We start from the raw sequence: 25070 nt of genomic DNA, 5'->3' as shown, positions 1-25070 counted from the left end.
GCCTCCTCCCCTCGGCCCCGTGCAGTGGCACGTGCCATCGCCAGCCTGGTGTCACCGGCACCGAGCCTGGTCCCCCCACCGGGACGTCACCCCGGGCTGGCAATGGGGGTCCAAGGGCACACAGAGCTCAGGGGGTGTTTTGCTTCGTCCCACTGCCCCCGGGGTCACGGCTGGAGGTGGCTGCTGGGGACAGTGCTGAGGGCAGGGGGGCTTTTTGGTCGCCAAAATGTCTTCGCTGCCCCATCTGCCCCTGCCCGGCCTCCTGGTGCCGGATTCCGGGGGTTTCTCCCCAAAAATGGCTGCTCCCCCCCCTCCCAAGTGTGCCACCCATCCCTGCTGCCCTTCCCCGCGCCCTTGCCCACCCCGGGGTGCCCCGGAGCACCCCCTCCCCTCGCCCACCCCGGGGTGCTCCTGGCCACCCCCCCCTCGCCCACCCCGGGGTGCTCCTGGCCACCCCCCCCCCCGGTGCTCCCGGTTTTGGGGCGTGACGGTGGTTTTATTCCGACACCCCCCGCTCCGTTTCCAGGGTTTGCACCGAATCCGGAGGATTTTAAGCGTTTTCTCGCCGGTTTCCCCCTCCGGCCCCGGCTCCGGACCCCGGCCCTGCCCCGTGACGTCACGCCCCCTCCCTGACGTCACCCCCGCGGCGGGTTAACGCTCCCGCCCGCTGGCGGCGCTACCGGAAGGGGCGGGGCGAAGGCGGTGGCACTTCCGGGAGCGGCGCGGGGCGGCGGGGAACCATGAGCTGGTGAGTGCGGGACCCCCGGGCCGGCCCGGCCGCGCCGCTCTGTGCTCCGCTCCGCGGGGCCCGCAGCTCCCCGTTACCCCCGGGGCCCGGCCCGGCCCGGCTCGGCCCGCTCCGCTGCGGCGCTCGGCCAGACAGGCCCCGGCTTCTCACCGCGGGCGCTGCCGGGGCTGGCGGCCTAGGAGGGCCCCGGTGCTGGCCCAGGGGGAAGGCCCAGTGCTGGTCCGGGAGGAAGGCCCGGTGCTGGCCCAGTGCTGGCCCGGAGGGGGCCTCGGTGCTGGCCCAGTGCTGGCCCAGGGGGGAGCCTCGGTGCTGGCCCAGTGCTGGCCCAGGGGGGAGCCTCGGTGCTGGCCCAGTGCTGGCCCAGGGGGGAGCCTCGGTGCTGGCCCGGTGCTGGCCTGGAGGGGAGCCTCGGTGCTGGCCCAGTGCTGGCCCAGGGGGGAGCCTCGGTGCTGGCCCAGTGCTGGCTGGTGTGGGGGGTCCTGGTGCTGGCCCAGTGCTGGCTGGTGGGGGGGTCCCGGTGCTAGCCCAGTGCAGGCTGGGCTTTGCTCCAGTTCTGGCCAGGCTTGGCCCCGGTGTAGCTGCCCCGGAGCCGTGTCTGTAGGCCCACATAGGATATGTGGGTGTCTAACGTGTGTGCGCCCGGGGGGCCCCTCGCCCGTGCCCCCGGCAGCAGCTGTGTCCGTCCCTCCCGAGGCTGCGGCGGACCTGGCCTTCACCCCGGGTAAGGGGGAGCACAGGCCTGACCCCCTTGCCCCTCCCCTGCCCTCCCACCCCCCTGCAGCCCGGCTCACTGCCCTGCGCGTGGGTGCTGCTGCGGGGCGAAGGGGTCAGTGCGGGGAGGCGGGGGGTCCCCAAAGGTCCCCTCCGACCCTGGTGGCTCCGTGAGGCTGAAACGCTGTAAAACTGCCTTCTGCTCCATTAAAGTAAAGCTTTTTGGTTAAAAAAAGAGTTCCCACGTGTGTTTGAATCAGACTTGTGCGAGGCTCGGTTCGGACACCGCGGCCTTTGGCGTGCTGCTCCTGCGTGTCTGCGCTCTAAATAAGCGCTGGCTTAGTTAGACTAATTGTGTTAGACATTAATCTTGGCTGCTGTGCGCGATTTCTCATCACGGATAGTCACATAGAGCCGGCACCGTTGTGAGAGGTGAAGGATGTGATGGTTTAAGGAGAAAAAAGGCCTTCCCTGTGCCTGGTGGTCTCGGGCTGAGTTTGCCAGGGCAGGCACAGGGTGAAAATTGAAGATTTTTTGGGGGGAAGTTGTGGTCTGGAAACATACTTCAGCAATATAACGATGTGCACGCAGGTAGCTATTAAAAGGGGGCGTTTTGGTTAAAAATACACACTTATCCACTGGGTTAATTTTTATTCTGCTTTACTTGTCTCAGAGCAGCCATGATTATAGACAGCGCTGGTTAACGAGGGTCTCGGAGCCGCCTTTTGCCCGGGCTGCCCTCGTGAGCCCAGGGGCTGCTTGTGGGAGAGGGCTGCTCCACTCTCCTGGTCTGAAAACGTAAGAAATAAATCTTCCTTTCACATGACTGATGTGGGATAATTCAGGTGCGGAGCGGCAACACTTCCCCTCTGCGCTTTCCAGCCTCTGAATGGCCACGCTACTCCCCAGGACCTCGCCTGGGGACTGGAGCTTGTGGCATCTGGTGGCTTCCCTACAACACACGTGGCTTTTACTGAGAGACCGGGTGTTTTTGCCTGTTGCTGGGGACGAATGAAAGGTCATTGCTGGAAGGAGGGGGGGACTCCGCCGGAGTCTGAGTCTCCTCTTTCTTCTCTGGCAGCGTCACTCCTTCGGCGTGTCGTGGCTCCGCTTACGCGCGGACGCGAGGGGCTCTGACCCCGCGGGCCTTCGGCGACGTGTCACTGACACAATCGCTCTCAGTTCGGCCTCGCCGGCCGTGCCAGCCCTCCCGGCTGATCATTCACGCAGCCGCCCGCCCGGGATGAATCGCCCTATTCACGGGGGGCCCAAGTTCAGCGCCCGGCTGGCAGGGATGGCCTTGGCGTGACGTCCGGCTCGCTGCCGCGGCGAGGGGTTACGCTCCCGTCGGCAGTGGCCAGCGGTAACAAACGCTGGCGAGGGAGGGAGAAGCGATTGTGCCGGGGTCGTGCCCTGCTCCTCAAACGTCAAACGTGTCCGGCCCCGACGCCTCAGCTCTACCATCCCCACGGAGGGAGCGAGCTTTGTTCCAGCCCGGCGGGGCGTGTTTGCTTAGCGTGCACGTGTGTCTCTCCAGCGACGGGCACCGTTAGGCCGGGGCAGCGCTGATTAAAACCCCCTTTTGCAGGGGTCGATCAAGAGGATGGAGCTTCATCCTCAGCTCTGTCCTGCAGGTCATGCTGGGGAAGCGGCACGTAACTGCCTCCAGTTTTGCTTCTGTACCCTCGTTACCTCAATTATTTTGCGAAGGGCTGTGTGAGATTCTCTACGGACTAAAGGGCAAAGAAGCTGAGAGCGGGCTGGTAGATGCCTTGTGGAATGGTGTGTGGTTAATCCTTCGCTTTCCCTCGGCGCGTCGGGACTCGGAACACAGCGATGCCCCTTGGACCAGCACGGGAAAGCTTTGCTCCAGGGAGTAGAGAGTAACCCGCTGGTGACAGAGGCTGGGCTAAACCCCCGAATTCCCGACTCCAGCTCCTAGGCAACTCGGCAGTGCTGTCTTTCTAGGCTGAGCTTTATTTAGAGCAGGAGTAGGCTTGTTTTGGGAAACAGCCTTGCATGGACAGATGAGATGTTTCCTAAATCTTGGCGAAGCTCCGTGGCTTCCTTCAGGCTTTACGCCGTGGATTGGAGTCTTGAATGTGTCCACATCCCCCTCTTCCTCACCACTCACCTGCGGCCGTGTGTTTTACTCCAGTGATTACTTTCACCATCGCTCCTTTTAAAAAAATAAAGAGAAACAGAGTGATGGCTTTTACTGTATCATCATCTTCAGTTGCCACAAGCATTTGTCACCGTGTAAAGGGTTTTTAAGGGTCGTGAAACTGCATAAACCTAAATGCTGTTGCAGCTCATAACCAGGCTCCCAAATAACCTCCTCCTCGGGTTTCCCAGCTCCTCCAGGTGATTTTTACAAACAGGAAAGGGATTTTAGTAGTGTGACAGCTCGATAGCCGAGCGCTGCCTCGCGGCACCGCTGCAACAGCTGGTATTTACTGGGAGAAAAAAATATGTGAAGCAAATGTTGACAGCGAGGCAAGTGCGAAGCACGTGTGTTCTCGTGGCGCTGCAGCGTATTATTGGTGTGCAGGGGGGTTGCCGTTGCCGGACTGCTAAACCATATGCCTCTTGGCAGGGAGCTCTCGCTAAGTGGACTGAGGAGCTGGCATCGATTTGAAGTGGAGAGCGAAACTGCGCGGTTGTGCGATATTTAACTCCCCAGATCTTTATCGGCTGCAATCTGGAGCTCACGTGCATGTGTTTGCTGAAATATTTGGGGATGGAGGTGAGGAAGAGGAGGCTGGAGTTGGGCTGCCCGTCTCAGAAGGGATGGTGAGGGATGGATTTATGCCTGCTAGCGAGTGGGGAGGTGGGTTGTAGCCTAAGAGTAGGTTTGCTGGTTACTCGTTTTGTTTGCCGTGTTTTGGAGCTGTGCTGTGGCCACGTTGGGCAGGTGCGACGCAAACACGGACCGAGGTGCCGTTTTCTTCCCGGTGAATCAATATTGATATTTTTCGGAGCCCAAATCACAGTCCCCTCGTGGTCAATGGCAACGCTCCCCCTTCTCTGCGGGTTTCAGCGAAACCAGGATTTGGAGATGAGCACGGGATAAAATTAGATCGGATGAAGCAACTGGATACCAAAGCGGTGAGCGAGGTGCGCGCAGCTCCCGAACACCTCCCTGCACGGCGCTGCCGCCCGTGGCACCCGTGCGAGGTGGTTTTTGCACATCCCAGAGGTATTATCGCAGCGAAACCGAAACGCTGGCGTGCCCTCCTGCATCTCCCGGGGTGCAGCGAGCCAGCAAGAGCCGTGCGCCACGGTGGGAGATCACGGCGTGGTCCTCGCAGCGCGATTAGCACGTGGTTATTTCTTAATTATTATTTTTTTTTCCGCCTTCTTTGTACAGGTAGCTAAAAACCAGTGTTATAGTTGAGCCACAACCGTGTTTCACAACCATGCTTAAAATGGATATTTTTGTAGCATAGTCAGGGCCTAAAACAGCCTTGCAAAATTCTGCTCGCCCACGCGCCTGGCGTGAGTAATTTTCTTTTGATGGGTGAGTAAAATATCATTATTTTTTTCACGCTCATCTTGGAATGGGTGGGAGAGTAGATTCTGACATTATTTTTGATTTGCTTAACACTGACACCGCGCTCGGCTCTGCACAAGATGCAGAGATACGAGCAGCCCCTGCTCCGAAGCGCTCGCCGGCTGCGGGCGCACCTCTCCGCTGCCCAAGTTGAGGACGGTGCCTTGTTTCCCTGACCTAAACCGACACAAAATAAATGTTTACATCTTCTTTTTGCCTCCTCCCCTGCTGCAGGGGCTCGCTCTGACATCCATTTGCAGCTTAACGCCTGCAAGTTCGTAGGGAAGGGGTTGGAATGCAGGTGGGAGCACGTGCCTGCGGGGATGGATGCGTTTATTTCCATCGCTCCTCTCGCCGCCCCGTGACCTCCCCTCTCCTCTCCACCGAAGAGAAAACCCAAACCAGAATTTGGCGCAGAGTCTCCCTCGACATAAGCTGTTTGTGATCCGTTTGAATAATTTTTTCCTTTTTTTTTTTTTCATGCCTTCGCGCTGTGTTTGGAGCGGTTGCTATGAGTTCCTGCGAAGCGGGGGGGAGCGGGGTGGGACGGTGCATGCAGTTTCCATGGACACGGTGTAGTACAGCGAGGCATCCGGAGCGATGCTCGAGATTAATGCCTAACCCGCGTCTGCCTTCGTGCCTTTCTCACCTGGGCAGGGCTGGGATCCCCCCCCTGGCTCCGGGGCAGCCCGCACGGCCACAGATTTGCAGCTTTTGAGGATTTTGAGGAAGCCCAAAGTTGTGAGACCCGCGGTCCGGGTGCCCGGAGTCGGTTTGCACGTGCGCAGCACCCTGCGCTTCGCCGCGTTGCCTCTCCTCAGGTCTCACTTGTTAGGACTCAGGAACACTAATGAGATAATTAGTCCTGTTTCAGCAGCTACTGGTGGGGGCTGCAGCTGCCCTTGAACTTCCAGGGTTCTCTGGCTTTCCTGTAACACATCACAGAAAGCTCCTTTCCTAACACCGACGTCTTGTAGCGATGCTTACCTGAGCGCAGAGGGCACGGCGTGGGGAGGAGAAGCACCCTCAGGCCGTAGAGATGCTCACTCAAATTAACTAGATAACGGCAAGGAGAAAGTGAAAGTTATTGCCTACACGTTCACATCCTTCCCTGGGTGCTCCCAGCCTTCCTCTTGATGTTGGCAGGAACGCTTTGATCTCTCCCGGATAGCAGCTAGTCCCGTGAACAGGCAGGTCTGGCTGCGATTACCCTCGAGCCGAGTCCTCTCCCAAAGCAGGAGCTCAGGCGAAGGGAAGGGCTCACCATGGAGCCGAGCAGGGCTTGGGGAAGGGCCCCTCACTCTCGCAGGGGGAGTTTCTGGGAGAGCTTAGGGCCAGTTTTTGGCTTGACAGAGGTTCAGGTATAAACAGATGGTTTTGTCAAAGCCCTCGGCGTGCCACGTGCCAACGTCGTTAAGAAGATGGGCCTCGGTGGGTTGGGGTCACCCCTCGCAGCACGGGGGGCTGGGTGTCGTCCTGGCTGCGAGCAGAGAGAGGTTTGTTTCTGGTGAAAGAATTGAGATTTTTTTTTTGGTGGAAATTCAAAGAGTGAAAAGCTCTGGCAGGAATCCAGGCTGCGCTGGCTTGCTGGCCCTTGGGGTTTTGATGGGGGAAAAAAAAAAAGCGCCTTGAAACTTTCCACGGGAAGCGGGCACTTCTCACAAAACATGAGTTTAGTTGGCGGTCTGGTGTTACCGATAAAAACCAGCCATTGCCACCAGTTCCTACCACACTGAGGCCTGCGGGTCCCTGGCAAACGCCGCCCGTGTCCGCTGCCAGCTGCGGCAGAAATAGGGATTGGGATGGTGTGCCATCACCAGAGACTTGGCATCGCTTTTCCTAAGTGTCTGGGGGGAATTTAGGAATTCCTGGGGGATTAGCCTCCAAAACACGAGCACGCTGCCCCAGCCCTCCCTGCCCCTTCCCTCGCCCGCTGCCTGTCCGTCTGTCTGTCCATCCTTCCCTCCCCAGCCCCTGGCTCAGCAGCGAGCGGCTCAGCATCCCCAGGGGCAGCGGCTTATCAGCTGTGGGTCAAAACGCTTCATGCCGGGGATGGAGCCAAGGTTTGATGTCCTGCTCAGTCCAACACAGCAAAAGGGCCATCGCCTCCCTAAATTAGCAATGATTGAGTCTGATTCACACTGGCAATTCCTGCCTTCGTTTCGGGGGACTGGCGGAGACTGGGAGGGGGAGCTACGTGGTTTAACCTCCAGCTCCCCGCAGACCTCGTTGAGCCATATTCCCCTCCTGCCTACGAGGTTTGTTTGCAACTCTCCTGTGCATCCAGAGGAGAATTAGCTGCTTTGGTGTGTGGCCCTGGGTTTGCACACGGAAAAGCCAAGTAAATATATGACATTGCTGGGGAAACTTCAGAGAAAATTAGCCACAGCTTCTCCCACCTTCCCCTCCCTGGGGTTCCTGAGCATCCCCGAGTAGAAGCTCGCAGGATTCTCTCCACCCACACTTTTTTTCCTACTTTAAGCTCTTCCCACCCCCTCCCTGCAGTACTTCGCTCTCCTCCCTCCCAGCTGAACCCCACCAAACTCCAGTGACCTCCCCGCAGGGGGGGATGCTCCCCCAGCCCCGCGGCGCGGGGGGGACCAGGGTGGGAACGCTCCGGCTGTGAGTCAGCGCGCTCGCGCTCTTCAGGAACAAGGATTTCAAGGGATTTCACACCCCAAACACAACCCCAGCTTTCTCTCGCTCAGCAGAAATGAGAGATCAAAAAAAAAAAAATGCACCGATTCTGGTTTTTCTTTTAAGGTAACGGTGGTGGCTGTGACGCACCGGTAATCCGTGGCGATAAAAGGCACCGACCCATCTCTCTCCAGCTCGTTTGCATCGTGCCCATCATATTTCGAAACAGAATAAAACCCCTGGCAGCTCTTAATTTTTCAGTGAATGGTTGTAATGTTGCTGTGTCAGGCACACTTTGTCCCCCCTGTTTCGCAGACTCATGGAAGGGCAAAAATTCTTGGTGCCAGCAGCAGCTTACCAGTGTTTCGGAGCACTGGGTGTATCTATTTGTTTTTAAAGCTCAGATAAAATCTGTATCTCTCATCTTTTTTTCTTCCCCACTGCTTTTGTTCCTGCTTATGCATCTTTTTTTTCCCCCCTTGCCACAGAACTATATTAAAAGGCAAAGATTCAGAAACTGGGAAGATTATCTCAAATTGTAAAATAGCAATAAAAAAGAAAATAGTTGGGGAACAGACATTACTTGCAGGGTTATTTTTTAGAGGTTTTACCGAGACAGATATAATTAACCAAGTGGCATCACGATGCTAATAGAGATATTTACTGCTTCAAAGTGTGTTTGCAGCCTTATGAAGCGCTGCAGTGACTTTCTTTTGTTCTGGAAGAAAGTAGCTGAGGGTTTGTTTTCCTTCCCCGATGAGGGATGGGACGGGACCCCCTGCGCTCCCCGCTGCCTTCCCCTTGGCTGTGCCAGCTCGGGGGCACCCGACTGATGCCAACTCATGGCTTTGCCCAGGCTGTTCCCCACATCCCTCTTTTATGACCAGAATTGCCTTGATTTAACCCAGCTTGGCAGTGGACGGCTGTCGGGATCGCTTCTCTGAATAACCAGGGTTGGCTGGACAAGGGAGGGGGAAGGTTGTGTGTGGGTAATGCTTTAATCACCCTGTTAATTGTGCTTTCCCGCTAGGAACCAGCCTAGCTCCAGCTCGAACCCGGAGATTGCCCAGCAGCCCCCATGGCTCCTGCAAGCTGGTTTTTCTCGGGGTAATCACTCCCCTGGGGAAAGAGCACATCTTTTCCTCCTCCTTCCACCGAGACAGGTTGATGCCATCACTTCCAAAAACATCGAGTGACGGCACCTGGCTGCGGACGGGACAGCCTGTGCCTGCGAGAGTAAGGGAGGCGCCTCATTTTAGTTTATAATTGACCCATGTAGGAAAACACAAAGAAAAAATCGTTATTTTTTTTTTTTGCTTTCTTCCTGTAAGGCACCACACACCCAGTTATTGACAGGGTAATTATACACCAGACGAGTGTTTGTTTATAAAAAAAGTGTGATTCACGGCTACCGGCTCTGCCACGGGAGCTGGAAAGGGTTAACAGCCTAAAATTATATCGGTCCAACCAGAGAGCCATAAACAGGAAGCTCTCCAGAAAAATTTAAATTTAAACCTTGGTGACTCAGGTTGGCTTGTGCGCCCTGAGCCGCTCAGGAGGTGCGCAGGGCTCGCAGGCCCTGTTTATTACCGGTGGCTAATTACACCGTTGGTTCAAAAACAGCGGCGAAGATGGGCAGGAGCGGGGCCGGGAGGGGTCAGGTCGTCGGATAATCTTGGGTTTGCCGCGTCGCTTCGTCGCCAGCACTTTCTCCCATCGCGTGGCGTTGCTCATAGCTGGATTTTACGGCACGTTACGCTGGTAAAAATGTGTTCTGGGGTTCCAGTTCTCTGATTGAGCAGTGTTATAGTAGTGCTGGTGAGGGGGATGTTGTAAGTAAAGCTGGTGAGAAGCAAACGGGGACCCAGCCATGCGTTTGCTGCCCAGCAGTGGGAGAAGCCAGCTCGGGAGGCAGCGGCTGAGCCCAAAAATGCATGTGATTAGCTTAGCCTTGGGCTAGCAGTGAGAATTTGGAGTGGTCCAAGCAGGGACTTGGGCACCTTCCCAGGAAGTGTCTAGCCCGGCTCTGAGACGCGATGCCAAGCGAGGAGCTGGGGCATATCTGGGAAAAGATGCTTGCGTTTCAGCACGGGACCAGCGTTTCCTTTTTGGTAGAAGCAGCGTGATGCAGAAAACAGGAGATTTTGTGTGAGATGCTTTAACCAAGCAGCACCTCTTTAACTTAATTAAATACGTTGAAAACAGCAGTTGAATTCCTGGACTTTTCTTATAGGTGAAAGAAATCCAATTATTTTCAGGGCGGCTGCGTGGCTGTAACCATCTGACCCAGCCACCCTTACATATGTTGCGTAATTTATTTTGAGTACTCTTCACCTTTGAGCTAGCTCGCGTGGGGAAAAATCATTCAGGTAACCCAGATTTTACTAGCAACCATATTAAAGATTTTAAGAATGAAGGTTGTTCTGCTGGCAGGTGAGCTGCTCCTACAGCTGTTGTATCAGAGAAATCCTTTGAAGCAGCTCACAGCTCCAGACACTCGGCTTGTTACTTTTTTTAATATCCTCTTTCTAAATATTTACAGGGCTTGTTTTTTTATTTATTTAATTTTTTTCTTCTTCCCCTTCGGATTTGTTTTTAAACACAGTGAAGTTTGTTTTGCTAACGGATGCCTGGAGCATCCATTGCATCTATTTGCTGTGCTCGGAGGGTGGGGAAAGCGGCGTGCTGCGGCTGGAGATGGGGGTACTGGCCTTGGGGGAGACAGCAGCTCTCGGAGGGGGAGCACGCTGCAGGGAAAGGGGTGCTGCTGCCTCGGGACAGACCCAGAATCAATGAGGTTGGAAGAGCCCTCTGGGATCATCGAGTCCAACCATTGCCCTGACACCACCATGGCAACTAGACCAGGGCACTAAGTGCCATGTCCAGGCTTTTCTTCAACCCCTCCAGAGATGGTGACTCCACCACCTCCCTGGGCAGCCCCTTCCAATGCCTAATGACCCTTGCTGAGAAGAAATGCTTCCTCATGTCCAACCTGACCCTCCCCTGGCGCAGCTTGAGGCTGTGTCCTCTTGTCCTATCGCTGGTTGCCTGGGAGAAGAGGCCGACTCCCACTGCGCTACAACCTCCGTTCAGGTAGTTGTAGACTGCACCAAGGTCACCTCTGAGCCTCCTCTTCTCCAGGCTAAACCCCCCCAGCTCCCTCAGCCGTTCCTCGTAGGTCAGACCCTCCAGACCCTTCACCAGCTGCTCACCCCAAAGCCCATCACCGAGGACAAGCCCCGCAGGGCTGGGCTGTTTGAGGCCAGCACCGCTTGCTTACACGTTCCCTCTTCTCTCTTTTCCAGGATACCGTTCAAGATCGGGCAGCCCAAGAAACAGATTGTACCCAAGACAGTGAGTAAACCAGTTCCCCCTTTTTTAGATCCAGCCTTTGATCATGTGGCTGATGAGTCAAGCCGGCACTTTGACTCGTCCCATTTTGCGAGCGTGTGCGTGTGCGCGCGCGTGGGAGGGAGATGTGAGCGAGCAGAACCTGTTGCCGCGTGTGACCAGCGCTCGGCTCCTCGTGCGAGGAGTGAGGGGGAGCCCCAGCCAGGGAGAGAGTATTTTGGGTTGGGATCTGTTTAATTTTCTTTTTTTTTTAATTTTTTCTTTTTAGGGTGGGGAGGGGGTGAGGGGAAGAGCTCTTTTGGTCTGGCACAGTTTTCCTCGGAGATGGCTGAACGGGCTTCCTTCCTTCCTTCCTTCTTTCAGCAATGGCTTGTTTGTTCATCCTTTCTGAGCAGATGGAGGAGGAGGAGTGGTTCAGATCGCTGAATATAACTGTTTCCAAAGAAAGGCTTATAAGCTGAGATGCTTAGTGCTCGGGCGTGAATTAATTTGTGCTGCACAGCATTTGCTTTAAAAGCAAATTAAAAAAGCATTTTGTATTCTCGTGTCTTTGCGACTCCTATCCCAAGTGCCGTTGCTTGCAGCTGGCTGCGGTATTTTCCCTTCTTAAGCAGATGGTCTTTGCCTTTGTCCCGTGCAAAAAAAAACCTGTGGGACCTCACAGTAGCTCTCCCTGAAAACTAACCTGCATACCTGCTCTAAAATAAGTGCCCTGACAGCGAGCGTGGTGGAGACCTTGTCGTTATAACGGCATTGGTGACCTAATCCCTCGAACAGACTGACATCTCTGATCCTTCCTCTCTGGGACGCTCATCACGGCTAAGTCCTCAGGATGCGTGGGCACTCGTGTTTACGGGGTAGTTTCTCCTTGGGACATGACATTTTCCCCCCGAGGCAGAGGGCTCGTTCTGCCACTCCCTTTATAGCTTGGTTGTCGTGTTTTATTTTAAAGGATTTGGTAGTTGTCTGCTGCCGTAGAGCAGCGATTTTCTGTAGCGGCTCCAAACTGTCAGTACAAAATTTCAGCCAGGCAGGCGATGAAGACAAGGACTGAAAAAATCCCTCAGTGGTTTTTGCGTCTCTTCAGCTGCCCTTTCTCCAGGGGCTGGCGACCGGCCGGTAGAAGGTGCTGCTGTGTGCAGCCCCCTGGGAGAGGCAGCCCACCAGCCTCAGGTCTTCACACCCATTCCCGTTCCTTTCAGGAGCCCCCACGTTGCCTCATTCCACAAGGTTTTGCCTCTTGTCCTCTTTCCTGGTGTTTCCAACACCGATGTCCTTCCAGAAGGGCAAGAACCAACTGCTCTGCAGCTCTGGGTGTGTTGCCCAGCTTCCTTGGACATCTCCATCCCACCCGTTCTCACATCCAAGTTGACTATATTTTCTCTCTTGCCAGCGCTTGCTGATTTTCCTCTGCTCCTGCTGCATTTGGTGTTGTGAAAGGTTGTCTGAAAGACCTTGTCTCCCCTGTGCCATGCTCCGTTGCTGCTGACATCGGCCATCCACGAGCTGCGGCAGGAGCTGGGGGTTGGTGCAGATAAACAGTTGCACCTTTGAGAGCTTGCCTTCCCCTGAGCTGCTGGTATGTGCTGTTCTGAGGCAGTTGGCAGGCATTGCTTTTATATATATATATATATATATGTGTGTGTGTGTGTGTGTGTGTTAAATAGAACAGCTCAGAATATCCAGCAGGCAGAGGTTCATTCAGCATTTCCAGGCCTTTTCCCTTTCCTTCCTTCCTTCCTCCTCTTCCTCAGCTCCCCCAAGAAGAACAACAAGTTTTTGTGTCAACGACTTGGTAGCTCGGAGCCAGATGCCGATTTTTAAATGGCTTCCACTTGCCATGTGTTGAGGATGACGATACTTTGCAGGCAGCAGATACATGGAAAGCAGAAAGCAGGAAGCCCAAAGCTTTGCAACCTCACAGTGAGTGTAAAGTGCAGCTCTTCAAAGAAGAACAAACGACAGGAAACCGCCGATCGCCCCTGGGAGCGGTTCAGCATCGTGGTGTGGAAGCGATGGGGCTGCTTTGTAGCTCTAGCGAGCTCGAGGCCTCCGACTCTACCTCCCAGTTGCAGGCTGAGACGCTCCATCTGTGCGGGCTTTGGGGAACAGCGGTAGCAGCCGAGGTCTGCGATGTTCCAGATGTTGGGCTCTGGAGCCCGCTGCAGGAAGTGGGAAGGTGTGGCATCTCCAGGGCTGCATCCCAAGCCCATCCGAAGGGAAGTGGTTGCGGGTAGAGGATCTCCCACTCACAGAGATTGGACCACAAAAGAGGAAGGGGGGAGAGAGAGAAAAAAAAAAAAAGGCATTTGTCAGGATCTCACTTATTTGGCTCTCCATGAGGCGTGTAACTCGAGCGCAGGAGAGGGGAGGATCGCTTTGCTGAGAGAAGCTTCGCTCGCCAGCGAGGCTTTCTTCTTTTCTTGATGAAACGATGCTGGGGCTGGTGTCAAATCCAGGCCGGCAGTAGTACTGAAAAGCAATTTGCCTAGGCTGCCGAGGGAATTAGTCATGACTCCCTATGCCCACTCGCTTCTGATCCTTTGAAGAAGGGCATGGTGTCAGCCACAGTTTAGCTCCGCAGGTAGAAGGAAACCCCCGTAGAAAATCTCGGCTGGTGAACTGAAGTGATCTCCCACCCCCCAGACATGCCTCTGCTTTGTTTCCACCTTAACCTGGGCAAATCCAATTCCAGACAGCATAATCTCTCCCCTCCTCTCCCCTGAAAAGAGCAGCTGTCACCGGGCTTGCCGAGAGCCCGGGAGCCAGGTGGGAGGATCTAATGCGCAGAGAGGACCTGCTGTCAGCGGAGCTGCAGAGGACATGGTAGCACAGCCCCATTAAACTAATGCCCAGTGATAGGAGTTAAACCTGTTAGAATTATATCTCTCTACAGAATGTTTATTGCTCAAATCCGATGCAGCCTCTTATGGCAGAGATGTTCTTCCCTCCCCCAGGATAACTTCGGTCCGAGCAGAGGTTTCACTGGAACCAGAGCTATGGTTGTCTTCTGAGCTCTCTTGCGGCTCCAGCTCGCTGAAGTTCATCCGCGTCACCCCGAGGTTGTACCCTGCTCTTCACCGGGACTTGGGTTATCCGAGCCGGCAGGTAGCCGGGAAGAAGAGCCGGCCATGTGTCCCCACGGGGCGCGGAGCCGGGGTGGAAGCTGGGGGAGCCAGCCAGCTCTCATCCCCTCTTGGGATGGGGCAACCCAGCGCACAGCCCTTTCACATCACCAAGGTTTTACCCCTTCTTCCCTCCCTTCCTCCCTCCCTCGGCAGCGCTCTGGCCTGGGCTGACTCAGATGACTTGCCTTCCTCCTCCTCGCTGGCTAACCTTGGGTGAGTCAGCTTGGCAGGGAGCGGAGACCTGAGCTGTGGGCCCGCGCGCCTGCCAAGCCTCCCTTCCTTGACTCATCCCAGCAGCTCTGCCTTCCCCAGGGATGTCGGATGGAGGAGCTCCATGAGCAGGAGGATTCCACTGCAGCTGCCGGCCGGCAGCGCCTTTCCATTGGGCTCCACCAGCGAGCTGGAAATCCCAAAATGATGGAGTAAATGTCACAGAAATGGTGGGGTGAAATCAAGTGATGCCAGTTAAATAATGTTACTCATTTTCACTCTCTTCCTTCAACCTTCAGCGGTACGTAACCGGTCTCTGCAGTTCGGGGGTGCATCTGTTTTCCCTTTCAGCGTGCCACCTGAGCAGCCTTTCTTGGAAGCTTTCTTGCTGGACAGGGGTTTGGAGACCTTGCTGGGTGGCGAAGCCCGTGAAGTCCCGGGTACACCTGCGCTCCGCGGCGTTACTTTGGCTCAGGGCTCCGCTGTCGGACGCAGAGCGAATATTCACCCACGTTACTTGCCTTGAATCTCCTCTTGCTTGATGGGATGGCGAAAGCTGAGCCCAGGTTATAGCAGAATTTCTGGCGTAATTATATGGGTTCCTTTTTTTTGGAGAGGAGGGAGGAGGAAGCACTTGCTTCCTTCTTTTTTCCCAAGACCCACAAAGAGGCTGAGACCACTGGAACATGTAGAAATCAGCTAGTCCTCCTCCTCCAGGAAAAGAAATTAACCTCAGGGGAATAAGAAGGTTCATCACAGTCCCTTATTTCCATCTCTTTGTAGTATTGGCTTTGGTCTTGCTTCGTTGCCTTGTAACCATGGTGTCGATTATGATATTGCCCTTAAAGCAGGAGGGATATTATGGCAGGTGGAAGGCCCAGTGTTTGCAAACAAAAATAACTGGGTGAAAAAGAAGAACGTCGTTTTATTTCGATGCTTTTAAGAACTCATCGTTCTTTATGTAGATTTAAATAAAAACCCAGAGACGAGCAATCTTGCGTTAACTAGCCCGTATGCCTAGGAGAAAAAGCATTCTGTACAGAAACATGTTTTGATTCTGAGTTTTCAGAAGGAAGCTGCAGAGAAGTGGGATTATTTTAATGTTGCGGAAACTTCCCTTCAGGATATTGTAATTTTCGTGCCTGTACTTCTTGTTCTCGTTACTCTTAACGTGATAATCCTATCCATAGCCCTTTGCCGTGAGTGTCGGCTGTGTGTGGCCATTGATGATAGCTACTGGGAGCGGGAATTAGTGTGTGCTCTGCAAAATGTACTTGACTTGCTCTCACAGAATCAGTGAGGTTGGAAGAGCCCTCTGGGCTCATCGAGTCCAACCATTGCCCTGACACCACCATGGCAACTAGACCAGGGCACTAAGTGCCATGTCCAGACTTTTCTTAAACCCCTCCAGAGATGGTGACTCCACCACCTCCCTGGGCAGCCCCTTCCAATGGCTAATGACCCTTGCTGAGAAGAAATGCTTCCTGATGTCCAACCTGACCCTCCCCTGACCAAGCTTGAGGCTGTGTCCTCTTGTCCTATCGCTGGTTGCCTGGGAGAAGAGGCCGACTCCCACCCCACTACAACCTCCCTTCAGTTAGTTGTAGACTGCACTAAGGTCACCTCTGAGCCTCCTCTTCTCCAGGCTAAACCCCCCCAGCTCCCTCAGCCGTTCCTCGTAGGTCAGACCCTCCAGACCCTTCCCCAGCTTGGTCGCCCTCCTCTGCACTCGCTCCAACACTCTCAGCTTGTCCTTGCCTCTAATCCACCCGTCGCTGTCGCCTGTAAATCTGCACGGTGGGAGCACGTGAGAGCAGGTCTTTGTGTAGTGCACGGGGGGCCCTGCTCCTCGCTGCTGGTGTTGTATATCGGGGCTTCTGCGACGCCAACGAGAGCAGCGCTGACTGGGAGGGCTCCATCAGACTGTGATGACTGGGAGCCAGTTGCTACTGTGGGCGTGAAAAATAAGAGCAATCCTCGGGCAGCTGTCTCTGCATAGATGGCACTGGAGATGTGAGTCAGGCCCTTGTAGATTCAGCTGGATCGTACGTAGCAAGCGCACGGGCACATTAGGTTGAGTCTTTTGGTGAAGGGTGGAAGGTTTGGGGGTTTGCATCACCCCAGAGGACGCAGAGTGGGGAAGTTTCGCCTTCCTTTGTATCCATTAGGCAACGAAGCCTTCTGCTCATCTCTGCTCATTGCACAGGAATGGGGGGGATTGAACAGCAAAAGGGGCAAATACTGTGGATCTTCCCAGGTAGTTTCATTTCATGGCCAAAACCTCCTGTTCTTGGAGGAACTGGTTGCTGAGCAGACACAAGAGCCTCCCGAACGTGGAGCAGGCTGGAGGTCCATGCCACCAGCCTTCAAAGGACATGTTTTTAAGTCGTGCCCGACCCTCTGTGGTTTGCAACCAAAACAATTCACACATAAGGCGTATAAATAACTCCCTGGTTATTTTAGCAGCCGGAACAGCCATAGAAATGGAGGGTGATTTTTACTATGTGCTGGTTACCTGACCTCCAGGCACCAGCTGCTGCGGATTTCTGCGAGCCAGGCAGGAGTCGTGTGAGCTGCCCCCACGCTGCTCCATGCCTGTTCTCCAGCGACCATTTTTAGCAGCGCGAAAAGGGGAGTTGGAGCTGGCTGGAGGTTTTTCATCGGCAGGGAGAGCCAGCACGCAGCCCCCGGATGGTGGGAGCTGGCGGTGCGGACAGCTGTCTGTTGGGGATGGGGCTGGAACGCGGCACGCTCGCCACGCCGGGCACCGGCTGCCTGCGCGTCGGGCTGGTCGCGTCGTTGCTGTGCTGAAAGCACAGACCAAAAAGATATTTAGAAAAGGAGGTTGCAAGAAAACTGGGATTACTGAGCTCTGTCTTAAGATACTGGTCTTTTCGTAGCGATTTGGATTGAAAAGCAAACGTCCCTACAAAGCGTTCTGCTTTCACATCGAGCCTGGGTTTGAAATCCCGAGGACAGCCTGAAGATTTGGAACAAACCTTTGGATCCTTCTCGTCCTGGCTGCTTGCAACACTTAGCGTTTCCTTAATAGCATGGTAGCTTGACAACACAAATGAACCCAGTTTTGATCCCATGACAACAAAAGCGCATGGATTTGCTCTTGGCTGGTCAATTGAAATCCATTTGCTTATTCGGTCGACAAGGTGTGGAATGAACGTTTAAGTGTGTGTTAAAACAGTCAGCATGGAAGGAAAGTTCCTTAAAATATCTTGTATCACTGGAGATTTGCTGCCAGATAGCAAGTAGGAGGAAGCAGTCAGTGATGTAGCATCGGGAGAAGGCTGTTCTTTAGCTCTGCGCTCTTCGCCAGCACAGGTTTCTCCTCCCTTTGCGAGGTGTCGCTTGGACCGCGGCTCCAGCCGAAGTTGTTTCATCAGAGGGAGCTGTTGCAGGGATAAGGAGCGTGTCGAGGGGGCAAATAATAGGGAGACTGGAGGGCTTGAGGGGTTTGGGGGAGAAAAACCATCCTGTTGAGGACGGGGAGGGAGCGAGCAGCTGGGTGGGGGTCTGGCAGCCAGCCACGGGCAGGCCCACCGCAGGGGACCTTCGCAGCGTGCTGCTGGAGGAGAAGCAGCTCCTCAGCTTCTGGGACGATCGTGCCTCTGGAGCAGAACGCGGGCTCGTCCCCCGCCGGCACCGAGCTGAGCTGTGGGCGCCTGTGTCGGTGCGTGCGAAGCTGCGAGCTCTCTGCTTTTAAGGCATTCCCATTTACTCTGTCAGCTTCCAATTCATGTGCTGGAGCACATCCTTGGAACGAGCTGACGCACTTGGTGGCGGTGTCTTTTGCTCCAAGAGAGTCTGGAGGGAAAAAAAAAACAAGACTTCATTTACTTTCGAAGCGTAACTCCCAGCTTACGCTTCCCTGGGTTCACATAGGCTTCTCCTGAGGACAGGTTTCCCTGCACAGGTAGTTGCCACTCCAGGCTCCGCTGCGGTGGCTTTGAGCTGATTTCCATCTCTTCTTTCCACAGGTGGAGAGAGACTTTGAAAGGGAATATGGAAAGCTTCAGCAGTAAGTATCAGCCACACTGGTAAAACAGGAACAGTCGCATACTTCTCTCTCGTTCCCTCTTATTGCATCTTCCCAGGAAATTTTAGCCAGTTGTGCTCTTCCCAGCACATCACTCACTGCCCTGTAATTTCTAATTGTTCCGAGTTTCTCTGGTGGCTGGGTGTTCAAAGGTGTCCTAAGAAGTATTTGCAGTGGGGTTGAGGTTTGCAGATTATGGCAGCTCTAAAGTAGCGAGTGTAAAATTGCCAGGAAACTGTGGGGTCACCCAACAGCTCAACACCTCCGAGGACAAATACCGGTTTTACCGTCCTGACTGTGTCACATAAGCTCACACTTATCATCTGGGAGCATTTGGCTTTGCCATTTGGGGTAAGTGCGAGGACTTAAGAAAATATGTGACTTTGAATAAGGGATCACCAACTTGAAAAGGTTGAAAACTATCTGAAAACAACCAGAGAAGGTTGGGCAGCGCTGAACTTCACAGAGCCTCGCCTGGATATTTTTAACTCGCAACAGAAGCCAGCACATTCAGCCCGTAAATGATTCGTTGTGCGTGTGATACACTTCGGTTTGTTTCTTTCCAAGATTCAGACTTTGCCTTGTTCTCCCATCTTTCAGATTGGAAGATCAGACCAAAAAACTTCAGAAGGATATGAAGAAAAGCACAGATGCAGACTTGGGTATGTGACTGTAGGATACATAGACTGTGAACTTGGCCACAAAGAGATGAAGTGACTTTCTCAAGATCACATGAGTAATCTGTGACAAGTCTGGAAAACAAATCTAGATCTCAGTCCCACTCAGTTTGCTTAGTTACAAGGCCATCTGCATGAGGGCTGCCGAGCAGTATCTCAACCAAGGGAACAGAAAGTATGTTATGGGCTTAGTCCCTATCTCTTGAGCTGCGGCTTGCTGTGTGGCCTTGGACAAGTCACTTCCTTTCCTTTGCCTCAGTTCCTGCAACCAAAAAGTAGGAGTAATTATTCCAGTTCTCATGTTAGACAGGCAGGAGCAGTCTCCAGCTGAGCCTATTGTGTCGAGCAATGCATATTCATCTACTTCAGTCGAGGACATCTTATGCAATGTGAAGCCAAAGGAAGGTGGGACGAGGCTTTGGGGGGTCTGCAGAGCACCACGTAGGCATGGCTGTGCGTGTGGCACGTCTGAGCTGACCTAGCAGCCCTCATTCAGGAATAACCCTGCTTGTTCCCTCCGTGGCTGCTTGCTTTGGCTTGACCTCGTGGTCAACGTGGGAAGCAATAAACAAGTCACCTCTGCGTGTACTGCCTGCGTGGGGTGGCATCTGCCCCACGGGTGTCCTGTCCCAAGGCACGGCAGCCCCTGCCCGCCCCGTTCATAGCTTCTCCAGTAGGAAACTGGTGTGATGGCACCACGTGGCGCAGGCTTGAAATGAAGATGGGAGAGAGGAGCTGGAGCGATCCGGCAGGAGAAGTGGGTTCGGTGGGTGAACCGAGCAGGGCAGCCTGCAGAAACATGCAGCAAAGAGCTGTTTTAAACACAGATGGCTTCTCTCAGCATGTGGTTTGGAGTAGTCCCTGTTTGTAGCGGGCCCCCACAGCTCCGCAGCCAAGGCAGATGCACCAGCGCAAGCAGGTGTGGGTTGGACTGGTCCAACACTCATCTGGTGGGAGTTGGGTTCACAGAGGGGCAGGGGAGTGGGAAGGAGCCCTTCTGGGCCCTCTGCCAGCGGGAGGGCTGGCAAAGGTGGGGCTTCCCATGGCACAGGCTCTCACCTGCATGTGTATCTGTGTGCACGCTCGGGTATTGCCAGGCATAAACACGGATCCCAGCTCTTGCCCGCGCTCTCCCACCCTTCCCAGTGCCATGCTGGCACGTGCATGTGTTTGCACAGGGGGAGCGGTGGGAAAGGCACCAGGAACCGGTGCTGCCAGGACTCCTTTCCAGGGTGAAAACTGCCCTTCTTGGGGACTTTGGTCATTGTCAGGGATCCTTGGTAAGTTTTTCCTTGTTAAGGATTCCCCTCCCCTCCCTTGCAGTGGGCGTTGTTTATATGGAGCATTTCAAGTCCCAGAGGAGCTGTGGGAGGACTTTCTTTTTCCGTTCTGCTACATGGCAGAGTCACAAATGAGCCTTGGCCAGATCCAGTAAGATCTGATTTCTCATTTAAAGGCATGAAATCATGAGCATAAGGGAAGGTTTTGAAGGTGGTCTGAGGAGAGATGGGTGAAGGAAAAGGTGGCTCTGATGGAGCACTGAGGACTCCTTTCCTCACCTGGCAGTGCCCATTCCCGAGAGGAGACTGTGGTTTCTGAGCCAACATCCAGCCCCCGTGTCCGGCAAGGATGGCAGTGCATCAGCCTTGTTGTGTCCTCCTGAGCGTCTTATTTCTTCCACTGTACCTCTGTGCTGAGGGGGTTGATTATTCACTGCCTGCAAACACTCCCTAGCAAACTGGACCCGGGGGCTCGAGGCTCCATCTTCTGCCAAAACAGACTCGGCTCAAATCGACACCGATTCCTCCGTCTGCACGAAAATGTTCCTGCGAGGCTCAGCCGCTGCCCTGCCAGCTGCAGCAGCATGGCCGGGAACAGGGTACGGGTTATTAGCAGCTCTCTCTGTCCTGTGGCTGAAGATCACTAACCCCCTTCCCCACCCTCTTTCCAAACAAAATATCATCTTAAGGAGCAGGAGGATGTTCTTTAATTGGAGACAGAAGCTCTCCTTTTGCAATGAGATGCAGGTGACCCACTGGAGCACCGTGGCTCAGGTTTGCTCTCTGAAGCGTACCTGGCTGTTCTCCACTGCTTATATCGTGATGCAAACAACAAAATCCCAGAATCAACCAGGTTGGAAGATCCCTATGGGCTCATTGAGTCCAACCATTGCCCTGACACCACCACATCAACTCGACCAGGGCACTAAGTGCCATGTCCAGTCTTTTCTTAAACCCCTCCAGAGATGGTGACTCCACCACCTCCCTGGGCAGCCCCTTCCAATGGCTAATGACCCTTGCTGAGAAGAAATGCTTCCTGATGTCCAACCTGACCCTCCCCTGGCGAAGCTTGAGGCTGTGTCCTCTTGTCCTATCGCTGGTTGCCTGGGAGAAGAGGCCGACTGTCCGCTACACCCTCCCTTCAGGTAGTTGTAGACTGCACTAAGGTCACCTCTGAGCCTCCTCTTCTCCAGGCTAAACCCCCCCAGCTCCCTCAGCCGTTCCTCATAGGTCAGACCCTCCAGACCCTTCACCAGCTTGGTCGCCCTCCTCTGCTCTCACTGAAGTGCGGGGCCCAGAACTGGACACAGGATTCAAGGTGACGTCTCTCTGAACGTGCCTGAAAAGCCCCAGGTTCTGTCCTCCCGGCGTGACCCCGCCGCCCTGCGCTCCACTACACTTCCAGTCCTCTCCTTACGAAGGGAAGCTAATTTTTCTTCCAGCTGAAGGAGTTCTGCCATTCTTAACTCCGTCCCATTTTGGCACAAATCCTCCCTCAGATGTGGTCACACATATGGATTATATCCCATCAAACCCTTCATGTTTGGGTAACGGACGGATACGGTAGCTTTGTTATTCCGCAGTTAGCGTCTCCTCCTGCCTTGAGCTCTCCAGCTATTTAGCTTCTGAGCTCTCTGTATAATTGTGTGTAACCTTTAAATCGGAATGTTTAACCCCTTGATTTATGATCTTAAGCCCCATTATTCAGACGACTTTAACTTTTAATATCTGGGTGAGTACAGAGCTCTTTCCAAAGCTCATCTGTAGCACGGCTCGAGCATCTGGCTTTCTGATCTTAGACGGGAATAACTTCCAGCAACAGCGCTGACGAAAAAGAACATTTGTTTTTTTAGTACCCATGACTTTTTTTTTCCTTCTTTATTCCCATTTATATTGATGCTTGCCTTTTTATTCATCTTTTTTTTTCCCATTATGTACCTTAGCTATTTTCTTGCTCTTTTGTATCGCTCCTGTCACAAGGATTTAATTTTCCCTTTGAAGACCAAGTGAGATGTGTCTGATGGAGAACAAGTGCTCAGCGAGGCAGGAACTGAAGCCCGTCAGAGTGTGACCTGGTGTTTCTGGATTTCGTGGTGGCAGTCTCAGGGTCTGAAGGGCCTTCAGCATTTTCCCCTGGCTCGTGGGGTTGGTCTCCATGAGCAGAAAATTAGGCTCGTTGAGGGAAAGTGCTTAGCCAGCTTGTGTCTCTGCTGCTCCTGTAGTGCCTATTTTCAGAGTAAAAGAGAAACCTCGTCTTCCAGTCCTGTCAGTCTGGTCCTTTTCCACCAACACTAAATCCACTTCAAATATATATATTTTTGTAAAGCCATTTGAAAGACTTAATGGACTGTGATTTTTCTCATTGTGGAAGAGCTGTAGTGAGACTGAGAGTGACACTTAATAGTCTGTCGAGAAAAGATGTATTAAAAAACCCATCTACTTTTTTTTTAAGAGAACAGTGCTTTTGTTAGCCTGGCATTATTTCTGGCGACATCACAAGCTGTACATCGGAGTGGTTCAGACTTAACTTATATAAAAACAGTTCTCTGGGTGTTCTGGTGGCTCTTCCTTTCTTTTCTCTCAACCAATGGTGAATATCTTCCTGGAAAGTTGTGCTAAACCCCTCCACAGTGGCTGAAGTCCCTGATTTTTGCCCACGGTCACCCTTTGCAGGTGCCAGCGCTGGCAGTGAGGGGTTGTGTGGCTGTCCCACCGCTGAGCTGTGACCCTCTCTGCTTTCCTTTGCATGCTCCTGCTGCCCACAGCCATGTCCAAGTCGGCTGTCAAAATCTCTTCGGACCTGCTGTCCAACCCGCTGTGTGAACAGGAGCCCAGCTTCCTGGAGATGGTCACAGCCTTCGACACAGCGATGAAGAGGATGGACTCTTTCAACCAGGAGAAGGTGAATTGGGGTTTGGCTGAAGAAGGAGAGACCAGGGCGTGCCGAGGTGCTCTTGGTATCTCCTCCTTCCCTTTTTGTCATCGTCTCCAACACGCTTCCCACATGAGTTTCTCTATAATCTTACTCTTCTGACCCTGGTTGGGCTGGGGATTGCAGCTCATCCTGAGCACAGGGGAGAAGTTTGCTATTTGTTGGTTAAAGGGCGTTGTGGTTGCGCTCAGAAGCCCACATCATCCTATGGTAGGCACTGTGCAAACATGTACCGTCGTGCAAACAGGCTTTTTCAACAAGCCTGACATATAATCATCCCTTTCGCTTTCAACAGGTGAATCAGATCCAAAAGACAGTCATAGAGCCCTTGAAAAAGTAAGTACCAACGTTGCCTCATGAGCCATATCGAGTGTTTGTCATCACCGTGTACTTTAGGGACGTGTATCATCAAAAGAGATGTTGTCAGGTTAGAAATCAGCCCTCCCTAAAGAGGTAATAGTTCACATCCCTGTGACAAAGTGGCATCCTCCTTGCTTTACAGCTGGGGCATGGGGAGGTGGGATGGGTCAGCTGAGTCCATGCTCTGTGGCAAGGGTAAAGACCTCTTGTCTTCTCAGCAAGGGTCATCAGACACTGGAAGGGGCTGCCCAGGGAGGTGGTGGAGTCACCATCTCTGGAGGAGTTTAAGAAAAGCCTGGACATGGCACTTAGTGCCCTGGTCTAGTTGCCATGGTGGTGTCAGGGCAATGGTTGGACTCGATGAGCCCAGAGGTCTCTTCCAACCTGGCTGATTCTGGGATTCTGTGGTGCCATTCCCCCCGTCTGCACAGTCTCCCCGGCGTTAGCAGCCGTTCCCAGTCACAGCCTGTGCCCCCTAAACATTTCAGCAGCGCTTCAGTCGCTGCACCAAACGTCTGGTGAAATCCTGAGATTTGCTGTTTTGTTACAAGAACGGAGCGAGCGAAAATAAAATAAAATGACTTTAATATGACAGTAAGTGTTGCAAATTGCTGAATAACAATTTTAGTTTAGGTTTGACACAGGCTGGGCTTTTTTTTTTTTAAGTTGTTTCTGCCCAAATCTGAAAGTAAAATCTCCTATACCACTTAGCGCCTGAGGTTACAGCGTGTTTCTATCCGGGGGATGTTTGGTGACTCAAGTTTTACATTGGTTGTCTATCCACGACCAGGAATTCTTGATTATTTAGAAAAAAAAAAATAAAGAAGAAAAAAAATCCCAGGCTTGTGCTGTGGAATTGTGTTGCTTATTATCTTGATTGTCCTCATGAAAGAAACATTAACTTTTTCTTCCAGCATTCTGTTAAAATTGGAAGGGCTCGTGCCTCTGAAATCTTCATGGTGGTGTTTTTTTTTTCCCCCCCGACTTGTGTTAGTCGCTGAAATGAAGGATAACACCTTTCCCTGCAAACCTTGCCTTGTGTTTTACACCCTGGGCAGCTACGAGGCCGTTAATTCAAGACCACAAAGCCGTTCCCACGCTGCCCGTGGCTCATCCTGCGCTTCTGCAGCGTTTGGCTCGGGGTGCTCTAGATGCTGCCGGAGCACGAGTGGTGCAGGAGGGGAAGGAGCCCTTTCCTCTTGCTTTGGGTTTAATGTACAGTAAGTTGGATGTAAGGGTGTTTACTTCAGCCTCCTGGCTGCTCTCCAGCCTCGGCGATTCTCTCCAACTTCCTAAATTTCCATTGGACTCGAATATGGTATTTTTTTTTTCCCCTTCCTGCCCTTTGGCACCTGCAAAGAGTCGCTGCGTGCTCTTAAACAGCTTATGTTTCACGCTCGCAGAGGCTGCATCTCCACGCCAAGCAAAAAAA

The 25070-nt window shown here is 53.5% G+C and overlaps 1 protein-coding gene across 1 annotated transcript in view; it reads left to right on the top strand.

The window, feature by feature from the left end:
• Positions 1 to 679: 679 nt before the first annotated feature.
• The window catches only part of BIN3 (bridging integrator 3), a 38347-nt gene continuing 13956 nt past the window's right edge, over positions 680 to 25070 (top strand). The window contains exons 1-6 of the mRNA XM_068421595.1: positions 680 to 748; positions 10955 to 11003; positions 18331 to 18371; positions 18990 to 19051; positions 23112 to 23248; positions 23574 to 23614. Coding sequence (XP_068277696.1) covers positions 741 to 748; positions 10955 to 11003; positions 18331 to 18371; positions 18990 to 19051; positions 23112 to 23248; positions 23574 to 23614 — 338 coding nt within the window. The 5' untranslated portion in view covers positions 680 to 740. The remainder of the gene's footprint in view (positions 749 to 10954; positions 11004 to 18330; positions 18372 to 18989; positions 19052 to 23111; positions 23249 to 23573; positions 23615 to 25070) is intronic.

This window comes from Nyctibius grandis, chromosome 33 (assembly GCF_013368605.1).
Source record: "Nyctibius grandis isolate bNycGra1 chromosome 33, bNycGra1.pri, whole genome shotgun sequence".
Taxonomy (NCBI): Eukaryota; Metazoa; Chordata; class Aves; order Nyctibiiformes; family Nyctibiidae; genus Nyctibius; species Nyctibius grandis.
The sequence above is the reverse complement of the archived record's forward strand: the minus strand, read 5'-3'. Positions and strand labels throughout refer to the sequence as shown.